This window comes from Lytechinus variegatus, chromosome 14 (assembly GCF_018143015.1).
Source record: "Lytechinus variegatus isolate NC3 chromosome 14, Lvar_3.0, whole genome shotgun sequence".
Taxonomy (NCBI): Eukaryota; Metazoa; Echinodermata; class Echinoidea; order Temnopleuroida; family Toxopneustidae; genus Lytechinus; species Lytechinus variegatus.
Window position 1 is genome coordinate 28,920,458 of NC_054753.1, and position 22,491 is coordinate 28,942,948.

A 22,491-nucleotide genomic window follows, 5' to 3' on the forward strand; every position below is an offset into this window, starting at 1 on the left:
ATGATGATGATAATGGAGGTGGTGGCGTTGGTGGTGATGATGATGGTGGTGGTGGTGGTGGTGGTGATGGTGATGATGATGATGATAATGGAGGTGGTGGTGATAGTGATGATGATGATGATGATGGTGGTGGTGATGATGGTGATGATGATGATAATGGAGGTGGTGGTGTTGGTGATGATGATGGTGGTGGTGGTGGTGGTGGTGTTGGTGGTGATGATGATGATAATGGAGGTGGTGGTGGTGGTGTTGGTGGTGATGATGATGGTGGTGGTGGTGGTGATGGTGATGATGATAATGGAAGTGGTGGTGGTGGTGGTGATGGTGATGATGATGATAATGGAGGTGGTGGTGTTGGTGGTGATGATGATGATGGTGGTGGTCACTGGTGGTGGTGATGATGATGATAATGGTGGTGGTGGTGTTGGTGATGATGGTGATTGCTGATGATGATGGTGGAGATGGTGATGGTGGTGGTGGTGGTGACAGGATGATGATGATTATGATTGTGGGATCCATGTTATGAACAGAAACAGGAAAACTACAAAATAAAACTCATTTTATTCAAGACAGTGTACATCAATCCATTATTTGTATCATATTTACTCATTCTCATATAAAGACGTATAAACCAGTGCTGAAAAAACACATTTTGTTCTGTGCCTTTCCACACTCTTTTGAGGGGAGGGTTGAGGCCCAAAACCTCCGTGTACAGACCAATCCGGTTTTGCGTGCTGTTTTATGGAAATGTCTAACTGGGGGGGGGGGGGCTTCAAGTTCGCCTTACAAAAGAACCTAATGCACTGATACATGTATATCAGCACACCTGGTTCATTGCACAATTTACTAGAAGTCCCTTTACTTCTTTCAACCCCCCCCCCCCCCACCCCTCGGCCGTTATGACTCTCGAGTTAAATTCATAGCTCTCGATATTTTCGTTCCTTGCAGGGAGTTGGGTTGAAAATAAGCATTCCATCGCTACCAAAGGCCCTTGAAATGTACCCAGAAAGTATGTGATTGGCAGAAGAAAACATTTACATGACATCAGGGAGTCAAACGTACTCCTTGAACTACGTCGGCTGAAGGTCATCCTATTGTTGCGAGAAAGAAAGCGTATCATAAATGGTTGCCATGATGAAATAAAACTTTGTTTGCTGTTAATTGACCGACCTTATCAAACCTACCGAGTATTACTTTTTTAATTCAAATTCCATACAACAAAATATACCGACGACACTACTTTCTATCAACTTTTTTTTGTAGCATTTTCCTTTTTTTTAATAACAAAGCTAATGAATGACGCGACAGAACATTGTCCACATCGTTAGCAGAGGACACTGAAATCTGACTTACCCTCGATTTGATTAAAGGAGAATGAAACCATTGGAACAAGATAGCTTGTGTGAAAACAGAAAAATCAAAGAAACAGATCAACAAAAGTTTGAGAAAAATCGGACAAATAATGAGAAAGTTATGAGCATTTGAATATTGCGATCACTAATGCTATGGAGATAGCAAATTGGCAATGTATGATGTCACTTGTGAACAACTCTCCCCATTACTTTAGTATATATTTCACTAGAATTGCCTCTTTTATCACATCTATCCATAAATCATGTGTTCTGTCTACATGAGGGCATGTAATACATATTTTTAAGAATACATCATGGATAAAGAGTTTGTATCATCATAAGAAAAAGCAAAAAGAGACATTTTGAGGGTATTTTATAGTCCACCAAAGGGAAAGTTGTTCATCAGTGACATGCATCACACATCCTTGTCGCATTGCCAATGTGAGGATCTCCATAGCATTAGTGATTGCAATATTCAAATGCTCATAACTTTCTCACTATTTGTCCGATTTTTCTCAAACTTTCTTTATTCTTTTTCTTTGATTTTTCTGTTTCTACACAAGCCTATTTGTTCCAAAGATTTCATTCCCCTTTAATAAAAATATATGTACGGGCTTTCATGAAAATAAAACAAGATAAGTCAAAACTAGCGATCGACCAACCTCAACTATTTCCTCTGTTATGGCAAACATTTTTTAAAGAAGTTAGTTAAAAAGTATACATTTATCCAATTAGAGAGCCAATTTACTGCCATTATTTTAGCCAACTGAATTGGAACTCGATCGGTTGTAAACTTGTAAAACGATAGAACCATGTCGTTCCATTTCATTAATTGAGGACATATTGACCATGTGAACTTAATCGTGATGAGTTTGTACTATTGAATACCCGGATGTTTATGCAAGATATGGAACATTATATTGGACTGGAGTTTACCTATGTGATATGGCACCATCCTAAGTCAGCCATCGGGAGAATTAAGCGATCGTCTTTCATGGCCCCAGTCATAGTCTGGTTTACTAGTATTTGAAATCTGATCAGGTATTGTCATAATACAACCTGAACCGTTGAACTCTGTGACGATCTTTACAATTTGCTGGTTGCTTTGTTTATGCATTCCTATTGATTAAGAAGTATTTTATTCGATGACATTGGAGTTTTGATTGACACGATGTGCCATGTGGGTAGTGCACAGTCGCACAAAAATATAAACGCGCGATACCAGACACATCGAACTCGTATACGGATCAGTGGTGCCGGGCCGAGTGGTTTGGAGGCGCCTGACTATACGTGGAAATTGATTGGTTGGTTGGTTGGTTGGTTGATGATGATGATGATGATAATGATGATGGTAGTAGTAACAGTAGTAGTAGTAGTAGTAGTAGTAGTAGTAGTAGTAGTAGTAGTAGTAGTAGTAGTAGTAGCAGTAGTAGTAGTAGTAGTAGTAGTAGTCGTAGTAGAAGTAGCTGTAGTAGTAGTAGTAGTAGTAGTAGTAGTAGTAGTAGTAGTAGTAGTAGTAGTAGTAGTAGTAGTAGTAGTAGTAGTAGTAGTAGTAGTAGTAGTAGTAGTAGTAGTAGTAGTAGTAGTAGTAGTAGAAAAAAAGAAAATAATCGTTTTCGTCGTTATTATTATCATCAAATCATCATCATATTTATTATTAATATCCTGGTTCCTCGACCTTTTAAACTTCTGGGTAAGCTTTTTATCTTTCTTCTTCTCTTTCTCTAACTATGCACATCCTGGTTTTTGGTTAATCGATTGATTGATTGATTGATTGATTGATTGATTGATTGGTTGGTTGATTGATTGATTGATTGATTGATTTAGGATAGAATAGCACTGTTAATTGGTCAGGGGCATAGGTGCCGCGGCTGGGGATCAAACGTCAGACTTTTTATGTGTCTATACGAACTTCAGACCACTCGGTCATGGCACATCCATAACAGGCAAATGCTATCAGAAAAACATTTTGATTCCTGAAATAATAGTTCTTATTAGGCACACATCAGATGATAAACCATTCATGGAGGCACTGGCGGATCTAGGATCCTCTTTAAAGGACAAGTACCCCAACAAAAACTTGATTTGAATGAAAAGAGAAAAATTCAACAAGTATAACACTGAAAATTTCATCAAAATCGTACGTAAAATAAGAAAGTTATGACATTTTAAACTTTTGTTTCATTCACAAAACAGTTATATGCAAAACTCGGTCGGTATGCAAATGTTGGAAATGTAGACATCACTCACTCACTATTTCTTTTATATTTTATTATATGAAATATTTGTATTTTCTCGTCATTGTCATGTGAAATGAAGTTTCATTTCTCCCTGAACACGTGGAATTCCATTATTTAAACATTTTGTGCTTCAGGCAAGGAGGTCCTAATCATCAAATTCGTAAAAATTGAAATATTGTATAATTCAAACAATAAAAAACAAAAGAAATAGTGAATGAGCGACATCATCAACTCTCTCATTTGGATGTAACTGGCTCGATCATAACTGTTTTGTTAAAAATAAGCGAAACTTTGAAATGTCATAACTCTTATTTTACATCCGATTTTGATGAACTTTTCAGCATTGTGCTTGTCTGATTTTTCTCTATTGATTTAAATCAAAATTTTTCTGAGGTGGACTTGACCTTTAAGTATATAGGATATTTTCGATCACTATGATTCTTCACTTTTTTTTTTCATCTTTTTACTTTTTCATCTTGGATGGATTGAATTCACCGTTTAAGTTCTTGATCGTAATCAACTGATTTCGTTTCCACTTTCGCTCGTTACATGAAACAAATTGATCTGCAATTAAGATATGAAAAGTGCTAACATAATTGAGAGTGAGGATTTATAAAAGGATGAGCTTATATATCACTAGAAAAGACACACTTTTAAAATATGAAGTGCTATTTTAACACCTAACATGCCTAAGGAGCTTGTACATTGATTACACCTATAGGGCTCATATTGCTGACTTAGTAATTCAAAATTGAACTATATATGAAAATCAGCACTCCTAAGTGGAGTCACTTTAGAAGCTCTTTAAGTACTAACTTAGCACTTCATTTTTTTAGAGTGCACAAGACAAGGTGCATGTAGAGATATCAGGGGGCCGTTTCATAAAGCTGTTCGTAAGATAAGAGCGACTTTAAGAACGACTGGTGAACCTTTCTTACGTGCTTAACCATCGCCAATGTATATACCATTTACCACAAGAAAGGATCACCAGTCGTTCTTAAAGTCGCTCTTAACTTACAAACAGCTTTATGAAACACCCACCAGGATTAAAACTCAACCATAATTATATATTTGCTGTGAAATATTTTGCAATGTCATCGTGTACAGCAGTTTTGCAGATTATTCATAGTTCATTTTGGACAACTTTGTGATGTACACTTTTAAAACAGTTGGGCAAAAAATACCCAACTTTTAACCAACCCTGGGCAACATACTGTCCACACATTTATTAGTTTTAATCTGCCCAAATTGGATAATAAAAACTAATAATGGGGTAATAAATATGCTCAGTGGATGATAACTGCTCAGGATTTTTTTACAATGTTTACCAATAGACATTACCCAACACAGTGGACGGCATGGCATGTTGCCTAACATTGTAAATGCGTAGGCCTACTTTAAATAATATTCATTAAAGAGGTACTCCAAGCTGAATGTTTAAATCAATTTGACACATTTTAAGAACTTTCAGATCAGGAGGAGGGGACGACCCCCTCCCCTAAAGAAAGAGAGAAAGAAGAAAATGAAGGAAGAAAGGAAGAAAGAAAAAAAAAAAAAGAAAGAGAAAAAGAGAATAAGAAAGGAAGGGGAAAAAGAAATATTGAAAGCTATATAGAATAGAAAAAAATTGCAAATTTTACTATACAGTGCGTATCAAAAAAAAAAGTTTACACTTTGAAAAAGCCCTGGGAATTAAAAAGTATACAACATCTGGGTAATTTTTTCACATCTAATCTTGGGTTTGGTCTCGTCTATCCAATGAAAGTAAAAGTTTTGACAGGATGTTACACTTGAGTGAACACTGTCCATTTTTGCAAACCTTGCAGAAATCTGTTTGCGCAGAAATGCTCGTTTTCACGTAGTATCAAGGGGAAAGGGCGAAATCAAACTTACCCTGTAAAACATTTCTCATACATTTCTTTTGCACTTTTAGTCAATTGAAATGAAATAAAAACGTTCAAGCATTTTGTAACAATTTTGCCACCCAAATTGGAATTTCGATACTTATTAAGCACAAACTTTACCCTATACATGTATGTGCCAGCTGGATCTGAGGACATAACCTAATATATGAATCTGAACAAAAGTTTTATCAGACATCTCTAGCATTTTCACTAATTTTGTATTGTTTAAAGTGGGTTTACATATCATTTTTCATGTAATGATAATTATTTCTCCATACTTTTTCCAAGCATGACCATGATTATCAAATTGAAAATCAAGCCTATGCTATTTCATGTAAATTAGAGCTCAGTGTGAAGCAAATATCGTCACGATAGCCTCAGTGCGTCGAGGAGTGGGGTGGGGCGCAATGCACTCTTCGAAGTGTTTTTGGCAAGGAAACAAGTTTAAAAATGCAAAAGATATCTTCAAATCAATTTCACATGCTAAATTCCACCTGTTCTTTATGATTAAGGTCTACTTTTATTCGCATAACTATTTCAAAGTTCTGCGCTAATCATTTTTCACTAACTTTTCAAAGTAAGTGGTGCTCACTTAAGTGGAAATATTTTTCGACAGTGATATCGTCATTTGCTTAAATGGATCTGTACCAATGTTGAAATGTGGAAAAATCTTCACGATATTACAAATGTATAATTTTACAGGATTTTTTTTAAGTGTAAACTTTTTTTTGATACGCACTGTAGAAAAGAAATTTCATCATTTTGCGATTATAGTTATTTTGTATATCAAATTAATTATAGATTTTGTAGTTCTAACATTACACAATGCTATTTCCACATGTTCAGGGAGAAATTAATTGTTGTTTCACTAGACAATGAGGAGAAAATTAGAATATTTCATACAATGAAATACAACAGAAAGAGTGAGTGATGTTATCAGTTTCCTTATTTGCATACCGATCACTTTTGTGAAAGTCAAGCGAAACTTAAAAATGTCATAACTTTCTTATTTTACATCCGAATTTGATTGAATTTACATTGTTATGCCTTTGGATTTTTTTCTCTTTTTATTAAAATCAACTTTCGTTGGGATGGACTTGTCCTTTAAGTGAGATAATTTGCTCACTAGGATACCATGGAGCTTTAAATATCAAATTTTAAAGTCAATATGCACAAATTATTTTGATCGCGATTCGAGTTTCCATTGCATTATTTTCATGCTTACAAAAAGTACTGAAAATTAAAAAAAAATCAGCTAGCGCTACGCGATTGCATTATTTGACAGGCAAATTTAGTGAGATACGTATTCTCTTCTTGTATTACAGAAAACAGTAATTCAAGCGTTCCCGTTTCAAGTCAGTCTATCACTATCCTATTCATCGTTTCAAAAAGTGCTTAGAATCCGAGGTTTTAGATGAGATTTTTTAAGCTCGCGCTTCGCGCTCTCATCAATTGTTTCGATAGATACCCATTCCGTTCATTGTAACAAAAAGTTCTTAAGAATATCAAAAATTTTCAGCTCGCGCTACGTGCTCGTAAAATCTTGAGTTTAGGTACCCATTCTGTTCATGATTACCAAAAACGCTTAGAATGTCTAGATTTTAGATCAGAATATCAATCAATATCACATCAATTGTTTTGATAGATACACATCCTGTTCATTGTCGAAACAGTGCTTTAATAGAGTGTCCAATTTTGTGCTAGAATATAAAATATTAAAGCTTTCGCTACGCATTCGCATAAAATGTTTGGTTCGATACTCATTCATCCTGTTTGATGGCCCAAAGTGCTTAGAATCATTGGCGGCGGAAGTCAAACTTTTGGTGAGGTTATAAAAAAATCAGCTCGCGCTTTGCGCTAGCTTAAAAAGTTTATTTAGATACTTTCATGTTCATGAGGGGGGGTGTATTTTTTCGAAAACTATACAATGGCGAACGGGGTGCAAAATCCTTTATAAGCATGCCTTGTGAGTAAGAAAAACTAAGATGTACTTAAAACTACAGACTACCCTTTAAACAATAATGGTTAAAAAACAGCTTTATAGCAACCGACTGGGAAAATATGGGTGAAAATATATTTCCGTCCCTTACATTTTGATGGTTCCGCCGCCAATGCTCCCCCTCCACCTTCAAAAATCATGCGTACTGCATATAAGAATCCATGATTTATGTGATGAAATCATGGAAATGCAAGCATTATGTTAAAGAAAAAGAACTTCGTAATTCCTTGGTAATTTTCTTGATTGAGGTATCAAATCACAGAGCGGATATGGTTCCTTTACATATTTTTTTTATCCTGATGATTTGTCCAAGTTTAATATACCAGATGAAAAAGGAGTCTCTAATTCACCATGATATGCCGAATGTCTATTGTATTGATGAATACTCAGCTTCGGGTTATTTTCTGAGACACACTGTATATTTCGTAGTTTATATATAGATGCAGGGCAATTGGGCCAAGCAGTTTCACATTACCATGATGATACTGGTACTGAAGCTAATATAATGAACAAAACCTTGACCATGTTGACACACAAAACAATAATCATAATGATTATATCTTAGTCATTCCTCTAATTAATAAAATATTATTGCCGTCATGTCTTCATCAATAGTCTAATAGACAATCGTTAGTGGCGACATTCGCAAAGTTTTATTGCAACATTAAATTATACACTGGGTAATTAAGACCAATGCCTGTATCTGTATTATTTGATTCGTCATGAACACAAGGTTGATATACACGATTTATCCTTTACTTTTGGTGACGTTTTAACCTATACATACCCTCTCAATGGTTATGTGTGCATAAACATTGTTGTTGTTTTATGTTGCTGCTGCTGAGATTAAATGAGGACAGTGATGATGACGATTATGATGATGATGATGTCGGTGTTGATGATGATGGTGATGATGAAGATGATGTCGGTGTTGATGATGATGGTGATGAAGACGATGATGATGTCGACGATGGCGGTAACGATGACGACGGTTATGATATAAGTAGTGATAATATAGGGCTTACTGTAATAAATGTAACTCTGTGATTGGAAAATAGCATAATGCAAGTCACAGAACTCTATCAGCCCCCCCCCCCTCTCTCTCTCTCTCTCCCTCTGTAAATCTCCACCCCTCTCCCCCTTTCTCTCTCTCTCTCCAATCCACCCCCCCCCCTCCACTATAGATATCCGTGTATATACCCGTCGTACATTTTTGACTAAAAGAAACAAAATGCATTGTGTTCCGTTTCTTCATTATCCCATCCAAAGGGGGTGGGTGAAGGTAAACCAACTCGGGGGGGGGGCGTTTCATGAAAAGACTTGTCAGACGTTTTTTTCGACAAGTCCCATTTTATCCGGCATTTACCATAGGAACAGTGCCTCTCAGCCAATCGAATTCATGGAAAGATGTCAGATCTGACAACTTGTCGGATGAAAATATCGACGAAACGCTCCCCGGGTTGAATTTTCGAATACCCTGGTCATGGCTCCCAATCTGACCCCCATTGGTACTTGGATACCAAAGAGGCACTTGGATGCCGCCTGATGACATCACCCAGGCACCCATTACGATGTCACCGGGGAAACACACTTCACTGCAGTACACCGCTGGCATGCCAAACAAAATACCCCAACTCACGCCAAGTTGTCCAAATCTTCGAGAGGACACTCGTCGTTTCCCGATCAGTTTTCCTTCGCTATTTCCAGTCATTTCTTGTGTACCCCCCCCCCCCCCCCCTTCTCCACATCTTTGGGCGCTATTTACATCCGTCCTGACTTGTCGTCGGGTACTCTTTTCAGCGAAATGTACTTTAGAGTCACGGAGATTTTGATGTGAATTGGATGAAGGCATACATAAGATTCATTGTATGGCCATTCCTTTCATCGTACTGTGTTATAAAGGCTTTGGGGTCATTAAACTATAAATCACCCCTGTTGATCAGTTGAACATAATTGCGTCACATTTTGATAACCCCCCCCTCCCTATCAAATACACTGTCGCCGTCCTTTTGTAAAGACGCACTCAATTCAACTTAGTAAAACAAAATAATAATTGCATACAATCTCATGCCACAAGAATAATGAAATTCAGATAGATGCAAATTATCATATATTACTTTACTGATGAACGCAGGAATAACGTTCCCTCCTATCTTCTCTCATTCCCAATCTTTCTATCGACAAAACAAAACTTATTCACATATTTACGTCACAATATGTCCGAAGAGGTAAACAATCAATAAATAATCTTTGTTATTTAAAGGAATTAAGTCACTCCCCATTAACTGTCAGTAGACTGCTTTTAATAATTCAAAATTCCTACCTCTTTCGTTAGTTTTGGGCGTTAGCTCAAATGCCAGGACAATGAAAGTAAGTAAGACGCCGCATGAAATAAATTTTCTTACTTTCCCCCCAACACAGCCAGTGTTGAGGTCACATGCAACTATACCTTAATCTAGTAAATAATGCATTTTGTTTTCTTTTACGATGACTATCAACATCATGAAAATAACATTGTTTTTTACAAGGGCCACGACAAACTAAAAAAAGAAGTCTCCGTCAGGTGAAAAAACATATTGGCATTTTGGCCTCGAGATAGTTTTAAGAAAATGAGGGTAAAATGGGAGCACGCGCGCGCGCCAAGCACGAACTGATAAAATACGTCGCCTGGTGCACGACAAGTCACTGGTGGAGTAAGCACTTGTTCTCGCGACACCAATCAATCAGCGCGCTTTTATTGGAAATAATCTGTTTGCTTATTCCCTTCCCCGGTTTACAACATTAACTCCAATTCAATAAAATGGCTTCGGATTTCCTTCTTCACTTTTATTTTCTCGTTGCTTCTACATTTATGTTGCTCACATCGGCTGCGAATTTAAGTGATATTGCTACCACCTGGCCTTCCAACCACGCTGTTAGGATAGACGGGGATATTATCATTGGTGGTTTGTTGAGGGTTCATCAATCCTCGGACAAGCATGTATGTGGACAACTTCTTCAACAATTGGGGATCCAATCCGTTGAAGCGATGCTTTACACATTGGATAAGATCAACAATGGGTCTATATTGCCTGGATTTACGCTGGGGCTTCTAGCTTTCGATGACTGCAGCCATGAAGCGTACTCTTTGGAACAATCGGTGAAGTTTGTTCGATTAGACCAGGACCTGGATTATATTGTGGATCCGACCGGGGCGGAACAGCCAGCCTGTAACATGAACGATTCTCTGGATGATGCTTGGAGGAAGAGGCGAAATCGTGGATCACGGGTCACGGGAGTTGTCGGGGCGTCAACCAGCTGGTGCACCGTACAGGTGGCGAATCTTCTAAAGCTCTTCAAAATACCACAGGTCGGTAAAATATCAATATCATTGTTCTATATAGTAGATCTAAAACTATTGTTTCACGAGATATCGGCTTCAATGGGCAATTAGAAATATGGTGCGTTTATGCCCAGTGGAGCGTTGTGGCCCAGTGGATTATAGTCTCCGGACTCTGAAACAGAGGATTATGGGTTCAAATCTCAACCATGGCGTAATTTCCTTTAGCAAGAAATTGTTCCACAATGTGCTGCACTCGACCCAGGTGAGGTAAATGGGTACCTGACAGGAATTTATTCCTTGAAATTCCCAGCTGCACTGCTAAAGCCAGGGTAATTATGCTGCACATTCTGTAGAGCGCTTAGAGACTTCTGACAAAGTAGGTATTAAGCAAGTATAAATTATTATTGTTATGCCAAGACACAAATCAATTCTAGAAAACTTAACCCGTCAGTCGAGGTATAAGGTTTAAAACATGAAAATGCAAACGGGATTTTCTCTGATTCACTTTTACTCTCAATTGTTTGGTCTTTCAATGCAAGTTGAAAGTTCACGAATCTCAAAGGTGGAGAGTTAAAGTTGATTCCAAACTCTTCAGATAAGGTATTTCACCAGTGATCATAGTCGTGATAGCACTCGAGTTCTGTTTACTTACATGTATGCATAACTAAAATATTTTGTGAACAGCGGTTGGCATTGACAATCTGGATCCTATATAATGGCATCGAATAGCAACAAGATAGTGAATGGTGGATGGATTTTTATAAAACGGTGGAATTGAATGAGTCAGTCGGATCCCCATGAAGTAACGAAGCACTATGCAGTGAATCTGAAAAATTTGGTAAACGGAATCCTTTGACTCGATAATCACAATGCTGAAAACCACCGGGCGATGATCGGGGGGGGGGGGGGGCTTTACCACCCTTGGAATTTTGATTTTTTTTTTGAGGGGGGGGGTCGTCTTTCTTTTTTTATTAATTTTTTTAGTTATTTGCCGTGAAAGAGATAATCGTGCATGCAGTAAAAGGTACACTGTAAAAACTGCAGTGTTAAAACTGACACCAATTGGTGTTAATAGAGGACCACACCCTGAGGTGTTAAAATAACACCCTAGAGATTGAACATAACACCAAAGAGTGTAAATGTAACAACCATAGGTGTTGTAATAACACCTACAGGTGTAAAACCAACACTACCAATAAAAAACACCGGTGTAAAATAACTGGTGTGGTCCTCTATGTACACCGGTTAACACCACAGTTTTTGCTGTGTAACTGCGTTAAAGGGATTGGTCAATATTGGTTTGACTTTTAAAATATCTGAGCTAGAAGGTCACACTTGTCACCAGTGTCTGTGATATGTTACAAAAATGAAGCCCAGAAAAAATTGCGTTCGAAAATGATTATTTAGTGCTTAAAAAATTGAAATATAAAGTGACCGGAAACACCATCTTAATTTCATCCCATACACTTATGTGTACTATTTAGGCGTCTATAAGACGCCCATTTACAAAATCTGGGTTTGCCTTGTAGTTTTAGCTTTTCATTATCAATAATGGTTGTTTTCAGGGTTTATTAGTTCTAATACATGCACTTGTACACATGTTTCATCTTGGTTTGAGAATTTTTTAAATCGGCTGCTCACAAAGTTAAACAATACTTTTAATTTATTCTTATTTAAAGTGTCCTGGTGCAGAGAACAATTTAACTAATACCTCGGTCACATTTGCTCTACGGTGGCCGTGTGGCGAGTCGAAAGCGGCCGTTTTATTAATACTTGTTCAAACGTTACTGGTATACAAAAAAAATTAAAACGGCTGTTTTTGACTCGCCGAATGGCCGCCGTGAGCGGGGTATAAAGTTAATATACCGTGATGAAGTCAAGTACGTCATTCAATGCATAGATTACCCAACATATCAAATTGGCCCACAGGTTTCATTCTATGCAGTTCAGAATATCATAATTGACATTAGGGTTAATGGAAGCTTCGTATTCATAAACCATGAAAATCGTATTGAAAGATTAATTAAATGATTACCCAAAGAAGTGTGTAACTTCACGTATTAATAAAAAGCTTTTGTTTTGGAGCGCGCAATTCACAAAGAAGCAATAGTATACATTTAATTGAAGCAATACCAAATTAGTAAAGGACACAAAGCTGCCAATACGGCATACATATGGAAACATAAGGTATTTCATATAAGCCATTCGAAATAAACAATGTTCCACATCGATCGCAGGTGATTTTCACAATGTAATAGTATTATGCAGGTGGCAAATGCATTTTTTAAAAATCTCCCTTAATGTGGCCGAAAGGTGATCGAGTAGCACTGCATTTCATGCGATCTGATAAATAGATAACACGTTCAAACTAGGGTCTGAAAATAAATACAAGAAAATCGAGATTATGGTTTGGTTAATTTGATATAGGCGCTGATAAATTGAAAGTGATGGTGATGACGTATATCCCAGTGAAAATGGAAAATGGAAAACCTGGGGCCTCGGGCATATGTTTTACAGGAAAATTATGCATGGTATTGCAAAAAAATGCAGTAAGGATACATGCAATTAGATGTAGACTTTATGTTTATATCAGATCTATGAAAACCAAGAAAGAGGGAAAGTTTCTTTTAAAAAATAACATCACGTTGTAACGAAGGAGTATATGACGTGATGGAATAAATCGAAAGCAAAATGTGAATGCCTGTGTATGCATATTTGCATATGCAAAATACCTGAAATATATCATAATGTTGTCCTTAAATGAGACAAGTTGTAAAATAAAATACAGGCACAAAATATAGGATTATTATTGCATGAGGAATAAAATAAAAATTAACCCAAGACAATAACTCCATTCAGGAAAATTTGAATATAGTCAATTTCAGAGGTTGATTATCTTGAATATCGAATAATGTTTATATTGTCTTAATCATTTAAATATTACGGAAATAAAGAAAGAAAACCAAGCACGATCACGTGATTTAGGCTTCATCATGATTATTCAAGCGCAAACAATATTTTCCTTGAATATGTATTTGGTAGTGATATTTTCCCGCCATATAGGAAACAAACATCTGACTGAGATAGCATTTATTTCCCGAACTCCCACTGTAGTACATATTGAAAAGTGGCGTTTCGTACTGGAAATAACAATATCCAGCTTTGCAAATAAATACAGGCTTTGAAAAAAAAATATTAAAAAAAGGTTATGGAACGATTATACCGTTAATGGCAACCTTTTTACATACCTGAGAGGCGATACCTCCGTTGGGAAAACAACTTTCTCTTACTCCTTTCTTGGATTTGGCGCGAATAAATTCAATCGATCATATTTACATTTCGACGCTTTGGGGATTGCTTGGCCAAACGAAGACGGTGATCGCGTTAAAACTAGGCTTATTTAACACCACCCTTTGTTTGAATTGGGCCAGCAGTTTCAATGTATTGATTGATGGTAATGCTCTACAATATTGACGATTGGTTTTCGTGATTTAGGGTGAGAAAGAAATATAACAAACCAAATGGTACCAGTCGTAAAAGCAGTACAATGGAGAAGTACCAAGTACTACTAGAGAAAGAGAGAGAAAGGGGTGGAGGGAGGGAGAGGAAGAGAGAAAAAGGTAAGAAGAAGGAGGAGGAGGAGAAAAGGAAAAGGAGAAGGAGGAGGAGAAAGGGATTGATAAGTTGATATGTCCTTTGAAGAATTTGAATGTTGATTCGGGAAATTTCAAATGCGATTCAGGTAAGTTTGTATTTTCTTTTACTTAGAACGATTTTGTGTAAGGGTAAAACATTTCCTGACTTCTGAAACAATTAATTTGATTAAGAAAAACTCATATAATCTTCCGTTGTTTCACATTTTCGTGCTTTTACCATGATAATGATAAACCTGAGATTAAAGCGAATGGCATGATCAGGACATAATTGGCTTAGGAGTCTGTGGTCAAATCGTGTAATGTTCGCACAACACATGTCACATGGAAACTCACATCTTCCGAGAAAATGAATTCTAAACCCATGACACAAGTCAGGTGTAAAATATCCGTCGAAACATAGATATTACTGATTCTTTGCCATTGGCATACTTAGTGATTAGATTTTATCACGAACTTAAAATTTTTAATTTAGGTCTCAGTGGCGTGCTTATGTTTCTTGTGGGATTTCTTTGTGTGAACTTCGTCTTGTAACCCTTTTATCCATCATAGAAATTGTGCACTTGAAAGTATTTTGCGGATGTCATAATTGATATGTTTATCGTCGGCGACTAGGCCTTTATGTTAGACTAGCAAGTTGGGTGATCTTTGTCAGTATACTTGCTTTGGCATAACTTTTTTATTCAGATTTATATTTTGTTTCTGCTAATGTTTATTTGTTTATTGGATCTCAAACATATCAGAGTAGTAAATAGAAAAAAAATTAAATTTAGGCTTATAATCATGATATAGGTTTATGACTTCTGAGTGTGTGTTTTTTTGTGACGTAAGCCACGTGATGGTTAAATATTATGTTCCAAAAGGGGTTTTATGACATTTTTCTCTGCTTTTATATAGGCCCACGATTCGCAAGAAAAAAGATTGTTAACAAAACAAAGCCAATAATATATTTTAAGAAATCTAGTTGGGTCATTTGATCTGTTCGTTGAATTCTCAGTAGGTCGTACACTGTAAATATAGCCGACCCCCCCCCCCCTCTCCCAAATTGGTATGTTATCTTACAACATGCTATACACAATGGTACAAGAGCATGGAGCTATATATAGGTACAATTCACTTTATCGGGACACATGTGTTTCTGATAATATGAAATTATGATTTAATCGGATTTTGTCATCTTCGCCTTTTGATCACGTGTTATAGGATGATGGTAATCCGATCATGGTTGTTGGAGCAAACACCATACGGAATGCCCTCCACGATAATTATCTAACTTGTGCTTCGGGTGTGAATTACCGCCAACACATTTTCTTGCCCTTCATCATGCTCATGATTTTCTATTTAAAAAAAGAGAAAAGTCACTTTGGGGCCCCCATCTCCGGTAGCAGTTGTTCAGAAAGGTCACCAGTAATTATACCACCTAGGTTACTCATGTTTGTGAACGAGAAGTTGCTAAAACTGGCAGATGGGTCTAATGCGAAAGAGATTTCAACGAAAGATGACTATTCCAGCAATTGTATCCTTGATTCATATCTGTTCAGGGCATGTGTAAATTTTGCCTAAGGGGGGAGGGCTATGTATTCTAAAGTTTTTGGTGATCTACGGTAGATGACTGTGTATTCATGTATAGTCAGGAAAATGGCGCCAATTGAATGCGACGTGATTACTTTTTACTCGTTATTTCTTTTAACCATGTTCTCTATCCCTCTGTCTCTCTCCATACACACACACTTTGTCTCCACCCCCTCCCTACCCCCATGTATGTTATGCAAGTACGCACAGACAGTCATGCCCCCCGCCTCCGTCAGCATCTCTTTTGTGGACGTGGAAAGTGGAAACACTCTCCCCCTTTCTCCTCTCTCTCTTTTATCACTGCCAATATTCTTATTCGCTATTTCTATAATTTCAAAATTAACATTTCTTTCTGTCTCTCTCCACACCCCACACACTTTCTATCCTCCCCACCCTATATACGCAATCACGCACAGACATGCCCCCCCGCCCCTCCATCGAAAGCTCTTTGTTTTGTGTACTTGGAAAGTGAGAATGCCCCCCCCCCCTCTCTCCCTCTCTCACTCCCTCTTTCTTTCAGTGCTTCTATCGCTATGAATATTCTTTCTCTCAACTCATGTTAGTTCGCATAACATGATGAAAACCCCGATTGGACGGTTTTACTTTGAAGAAGGTTCGAGGAACGCATTTATATTCGGTAATTTTATCGGTGAAAAATAGTAAATACACACGAGACCGTTATGTTTTCAAATCAATTCCCATTTTCCTTGTTTGCCCCGAAAACGTAAATGTATAGACTCTTATTATGTCCTTAGTGTGTAGGGAAGGTCATTATTTGCATTTCCCTCCGTGGTACCAAATGAAATATGCTATTAGACACTGCAGGCATGGTGTTATAAATCCCATTTAGAATAAATCACACTTTCTGTCTTAACATTAGCATCTGCGTTCCAAATATCGTGGCGCCGAAAATAACTCCCGAGCTTAGCTATTGGGGCTTTATTGCCTCACTACTAGTATCTCTCTCCCAAACGACTTTCCAAATCTCATGCACACCAATGTCATCCAACACTTCTTCTTCTTCCCCCCCCCCCCCTCTCTCTCTCCCCCACTCACTCACTCTCCCTCTGCTCCAAATCCATCGAACTTTTATACAAACTAACAGGTGATTAAAGACCTTCGTGACTCTATCCAAACAAACAATAAAACTTGGTAGAATACTAATGAGTGGTCCCAAAAAAGACACTCATCGAGGGTACTGGTAGTAAATCAACCATCTTAGATGCGTTTGCTTGATGATTAATTACGGGTTTTCATGAATTTTGATCTATATGAAGCATCGCATGATTACGCGTCTGGCAATCATAAAACATTTCATTATGCTGGAAAGGTGTTTGGTTTGAATGTTTGCCGATTTTATTGAACTATACAATACACATGTTCCCAAAATAGGTTTTTAAAGTAATATGATATATGCATTCTACATTCTTAAGGTATTGATAGTAAATTTATAGGCACATTTTTTTTCCTTGTTTTGAGTCTTTTCAATTATATTTTATCACGCTGTGATTTATTTCATCAGACAAATTAGACGGATCCTTAAGAAACTTTATATTTTAATATCAGCGGCCTGTTAATAATTACATACGATAAAGATCATTCCTCTTGCACTGAATAAAGTACAATGGGATTGATCTTTATTCAATTTAAACAATTTAATCTTTTTTCAAACTGCTTTTTGAAAAAAAAATATCAAATTGTTTAAATTGAATTTTTCGATTGATGATTTTCGACTCGCTCATCTCGCTCGCTCGCAATTAAAGTATCTGTGTTGCTTCTTTTCACCGCTTTCGTGTAAGCTTAACTTTTTTATTTGGCAAATCCTCCAAAGTGTTATTTAGTATTCCCTGTTGTCTTTGGGTACAAAACCATTTCTTGAGAGTGAATTCGATTGAACAATTCAGGACTTAATTTTTAATGTTGAGATATATACACTCATTAAATTAGTAAGCCATGTTCAAATTGCATTTTTAAAGAAAATATTATCGACAGAGGACACCTAATATCCTGAAATTTATTTTTAAAATCATGTTTTAAAGGGGTACTCCGGGATAAAATAAGTACATATAAATAATTAGAGTAATATTCACTGAGCGAAATTCTGAAAATTTAATTTAAATCGGATAACAAATACGGAAGTTATTGAATTTTAAAGTTGTAAAAACATTTATGATATGCACGTCGTCATAAATATTCATTAGGTTGACCGATTATGTCACTTTCACACTTCATTTTGCTTATGTTATTGCATGAAATCATAATTATTTCATTTTTGTCTCGCTCTGCTATGCAGGCGATACAAAAATAAAATAATTATTATTTCATGCAATAACATAAGCAAAGGAGGCGCCGCATTTCAGAAGGCGGCGGTGGCGTCGTCGTCAACTTTGAAATCTTAACCAACTGAAGGTTAAGTTTTCGAAATTTCATCATAACTTAGAAAGTATGGACCTAGTTGACATATTTCTTATGATCAAGTATGACTGAAAATCCTGCCTGAGTTTCAGGTCACATGACCAAGTTCATTTAGGGTCAATGAACTTAGACGTTGTTGGGGGAATCTAAATCTTAACCAAGGTTACGTTTTTTAAATGTCGTCATAACTGAAAAAGTATATGAACCTAGTTCATGAAACTTGGACATGTATCACTCAAGATCCTGCCTGTGTTTCAGGTCGCATGACCAAGGTCAAAGCACTGTTGCTATATTGAATCGCATTATACAGGCTAGGTGAGACTGCCAGAGGCGTTCCACTTGTTTCATAAGTGTGTGAATAATATGTTTTTCTTATATCAAAATAAGTTTCAACAATGATTGTCTATTTCATTGAATCAGCTATCAATCCCATTTTTTGTTCATGGAGAAAAAAAATGAATAAACATAATTTCGTATTATAAAATACAGGTGGGGACATGACACCATCAGTTTGTCATCAGAATATTCGTGAAGACTTTCATAGAGCTGTTTCCCCGAAATAATGCAATCTTCGCAACTTTGTTATTCCTTGTCCGATTTTTGGTCAAGTTTTCAGTGTTTGGTTTGTCTGATTTTTCTTTATCTGTTCAAATATTATTTTCGGCCTGGAGGACCCATAAGATTCAATGACGGAAAAAAAATCAACGATTATAACACTTTGATAAGATTAAAGTGTTAGCTTATAGTTTACATTATTGAATGTTTGCCAAATCTCATTTAGACGGGCTTTAAACATGCTAAAGACAAATATGAAAAGATCAGCGTTCTGATGACATTAACAGGTGTTTCGTCTGAGGTAGCCTGTATAGATGGAGATTAATTTTTTATGTTCTCGACGTGAGACTATGTGTGTGTCATCCCTGTTCTGACGTAGGAAGTTAATATGACAAACCTGCTCCCCTGCTCCTTGATTTTCACATCGAAGACATTTTTATCTGAAGGCATATCAGATAGAAGAGGTGGGTTTCGTCGTGATAAACTATGCACTCTCGTACTTTAAACCCCAAAATAATTTGAGGGTAATCTGTGTATACTTTAAAATGACTGTCATCAAAGTTCATCTGGCCGATGTTTTCTCTTTTTCGAAGGCTATAATTCTTCGACTGAACTTAAAAAAATACGCTTTTATTGTACCAACTCCTGGAACACTATAAAGGGGTATACTCCAGGCTGAAAATAATGTGATTTGAACAATTAAAAGTAAAATCATAAAAAACAAAGCACAACTGAAAATGTTACCTCAATACGCACTCAAAAGCATACTTGAAATATAAATGGAGAAATAAAAATGATATTACGTTACTGATGAATGAGGCATTATATTTCCCCCTTTTTTATATTACTTGCTAAACAAGGCATCATAATCTGAGATTAAAAAGAGATTGATGAATTTTTGACTTATACTGGGCACTCTACACCCCCTCACCAAAATTGTCATTCATACGATTTAGTGTAAGTGTAGCTAGAGATGATGTCAATGTCCTCCTGTCCAATATTTAGGAATATCAAAGGACCCAACATTTTTCGGTAGCTATCGGGAAATGATTTCTATGAATATTTGAGCATAATTCGCAATTACTTGAATTGCAAATAGTGTGATTCCAAGCACAGAGGAATTCGCCGTTCAGTCTTATCCATTTTCCGGTATCTTTCTTTGTATAACATTTACCAGGCTAATGAAGATAGATTTCGATGCATCACTCAGAAAAAAGGAACGGATGGGGATAAACGTAAAGAATAACTTGAACAGATTTTTTTTTTAATGATCAAACTTATAAAAAAAAATAAAATCTGTCGCGAAACAAAGTAATATGTTTTGTAGTTTTGGAATCGGTTTCTATTATGTTTAATACCGAAGCAAAGAATTAACATTTTTACCTAGCCTTCCTTCAGATTTCATGCACAACATGGTTCTTGTTCGGAATTCTGATCCGGGCTCTTATCATGCGTGACAGGGAAAATGGATGCCTGATGGTGTCATTGGCAGTAAAATATCATATTGATCATCCCAAGGAATCGGAGCGTGGACGAACGTACTGATTCTACCAAAACTGGAGCATTCGATTTTCAACATACTTTTCTTTATTTGGATTAGAATTGAACAGTATACCGAAAACTCAGATAAGTTCTCTACTCTAAACAACAGCAAAAGAAATAATAAATAAAATCGTAATAGGCCTAGCACTCTAAAAATATTGGGTAAAAATGCTCCATGAGGGTCATTATGTGTCCAACCAACAGTGGGCATTTCTTTTGGGCATGTTTATTTATCCAGTGTGATGAAAATTTGCACATTCTAAAGTAAATGTTGCTCATTTTTAACCTTACTGGATAATATGCTTCCCGCATTTGGGTAAAATACTGCCCAATTGGTTGGACACAATTTAATTACCCTCGTGCTGGTTGAAATTTACAGTGTATATCTCTCGAAGATCTTCGAAGTCAATTTTTTTCATCGTGAGTCATGTGCTACATTGACACCACAGTTTCTTCTCTTTTTCTTGTTTGAAAAATAATCGAAGATACCTGTCTTTATTACTATATTCATTTGGAGACATCGAGGGAAATAACGATCAGCGTATTGTATATCCATTACATATTATAACAAACGATATTTTGTATGACATGGCTCCTTGCTCAATAAGATATTTTGCAAAAAGACCCAATATTCACAAGCATGACAATCGATATCATGCTCTACTGATCATCAAGAACATGAAAACCAACACCCCATCTATAAGCCTACATAATTGACACAATCTCCATGCAGGAATGCGAGATGCCTGGGGTTGGAGAAAAAAAGAGGGAGAACTTTTTATTTCCATACTGTTTTATTCTGATTCCATGAACAAAAATATATAACATTTCAATTTAACATTTCAAAACACATAATATAATATTTTACATTTCATATTTTGACTTTTTCACTAACTTAATACAAGCATAAATCATATATAACTTAAAGGAGAAACAATGAAATCGGTTATAAAAAATGGTTGAAAATAACACCTGTGTAGGAAGATGGGAAGCGAAGCACGCACACTGATGAACGCACACGTACACAGCACGATAGCACCAGGTAGCACAGTAACAAAAACGCGCACACTTGCACGTTTTTAACAACCCTTCCCGCCACATTTTTTTTTTTTTTTTTCATATTGTTTTATTCTGATTCCATGAACAAAAATATATAACATTTCAAATTAACATTTCAAAACACATAATATTTTACATTTCATATTTGGACATTTTTCACTAACTTAATACCAGCATAAATCATATATAACTTAAAGGAGAAACAATGAAATCAGTTATAAAAATGTTTGAAACACCACTCCTCCCCCCCCCCGCCCCAATCAAAAAGTCTTCCCTTGCACATTTGTGGAGGGCTATTTACACATACACATACACATATACATACACACATACACATACACATATACCCGCACCACTCACACACACACGCACGCACCCTCACACACACACCAGCATACACCCTCACAACCGGGATGGTGTAAAAGGGAGAGAGATAAAGAAAAAGAGAAACGGGCACTGCATAGACAATAGAATTACAACGAATAAACGAACTACAGTGCACTGTTGCGGAGAGAGAGAAAAAAAAAAATAGTGAACAGAGAGCGAAGTCAGGGAGATATAGGTCCATGGTGGAATATACAGAAAGGCAAAGAGGAATTATTATGAGAAAGAGAAACGGAGATGGAGGGGAAGAGAGAGTGTTTGCGAGAGAGAGAGTGGAGAGATAAGTGACGAAAAGAAGGGGAAAGGTATTACTATCTATCTAGATAGATTAGATATGGGACGATGGGGAGATGGAGCTCTATCAGAGCTGAAACTGAAGCGAAATGGAGGATAAATTCAATTTAGGTGGTCTATGAGCTGTACCAGAGAATTCATTACAACTATTTTAAGGAGCGCAGAAAATGCGGTGAGGAATTCCACGAGATGAAATAGAT

General features: G+C 36.7%; 1 protein-coding gene across 1 annotated transcript; it reads left to right on the plus strand.

The window, feature by feature from the left end:
* The first annotated feature begins 10,295 nt into the window (after positions 1 to 10,295).
* LOC121427297 (metabotropic glutamate receptor 8-like) lies at positions 10,296 to 10,928 on the plus strand. The gene has a single exon (XM_041623635.1). The coding sequence runs from the start codon at positions 10,296 to 10,298 to the stop codon at positions 10,926 to 10,928; it is 633 nt and encodes a 210-aa protein (XP_041479569.1).
* The last annotated feature ends 11,563 nt before the right edge of the window (positions 10,929 to 22,491 follow it).

Bases quoted from the DNA above. Each gene is read 5' to 3' on its own strand.
- LOC121427297 (XM_041623635.1), top strand. From the start codon at position 10,296: ATGGCTTCGGATTTCCTTCTTCACTTTTATTTTCTCGTTGCTTCTACA.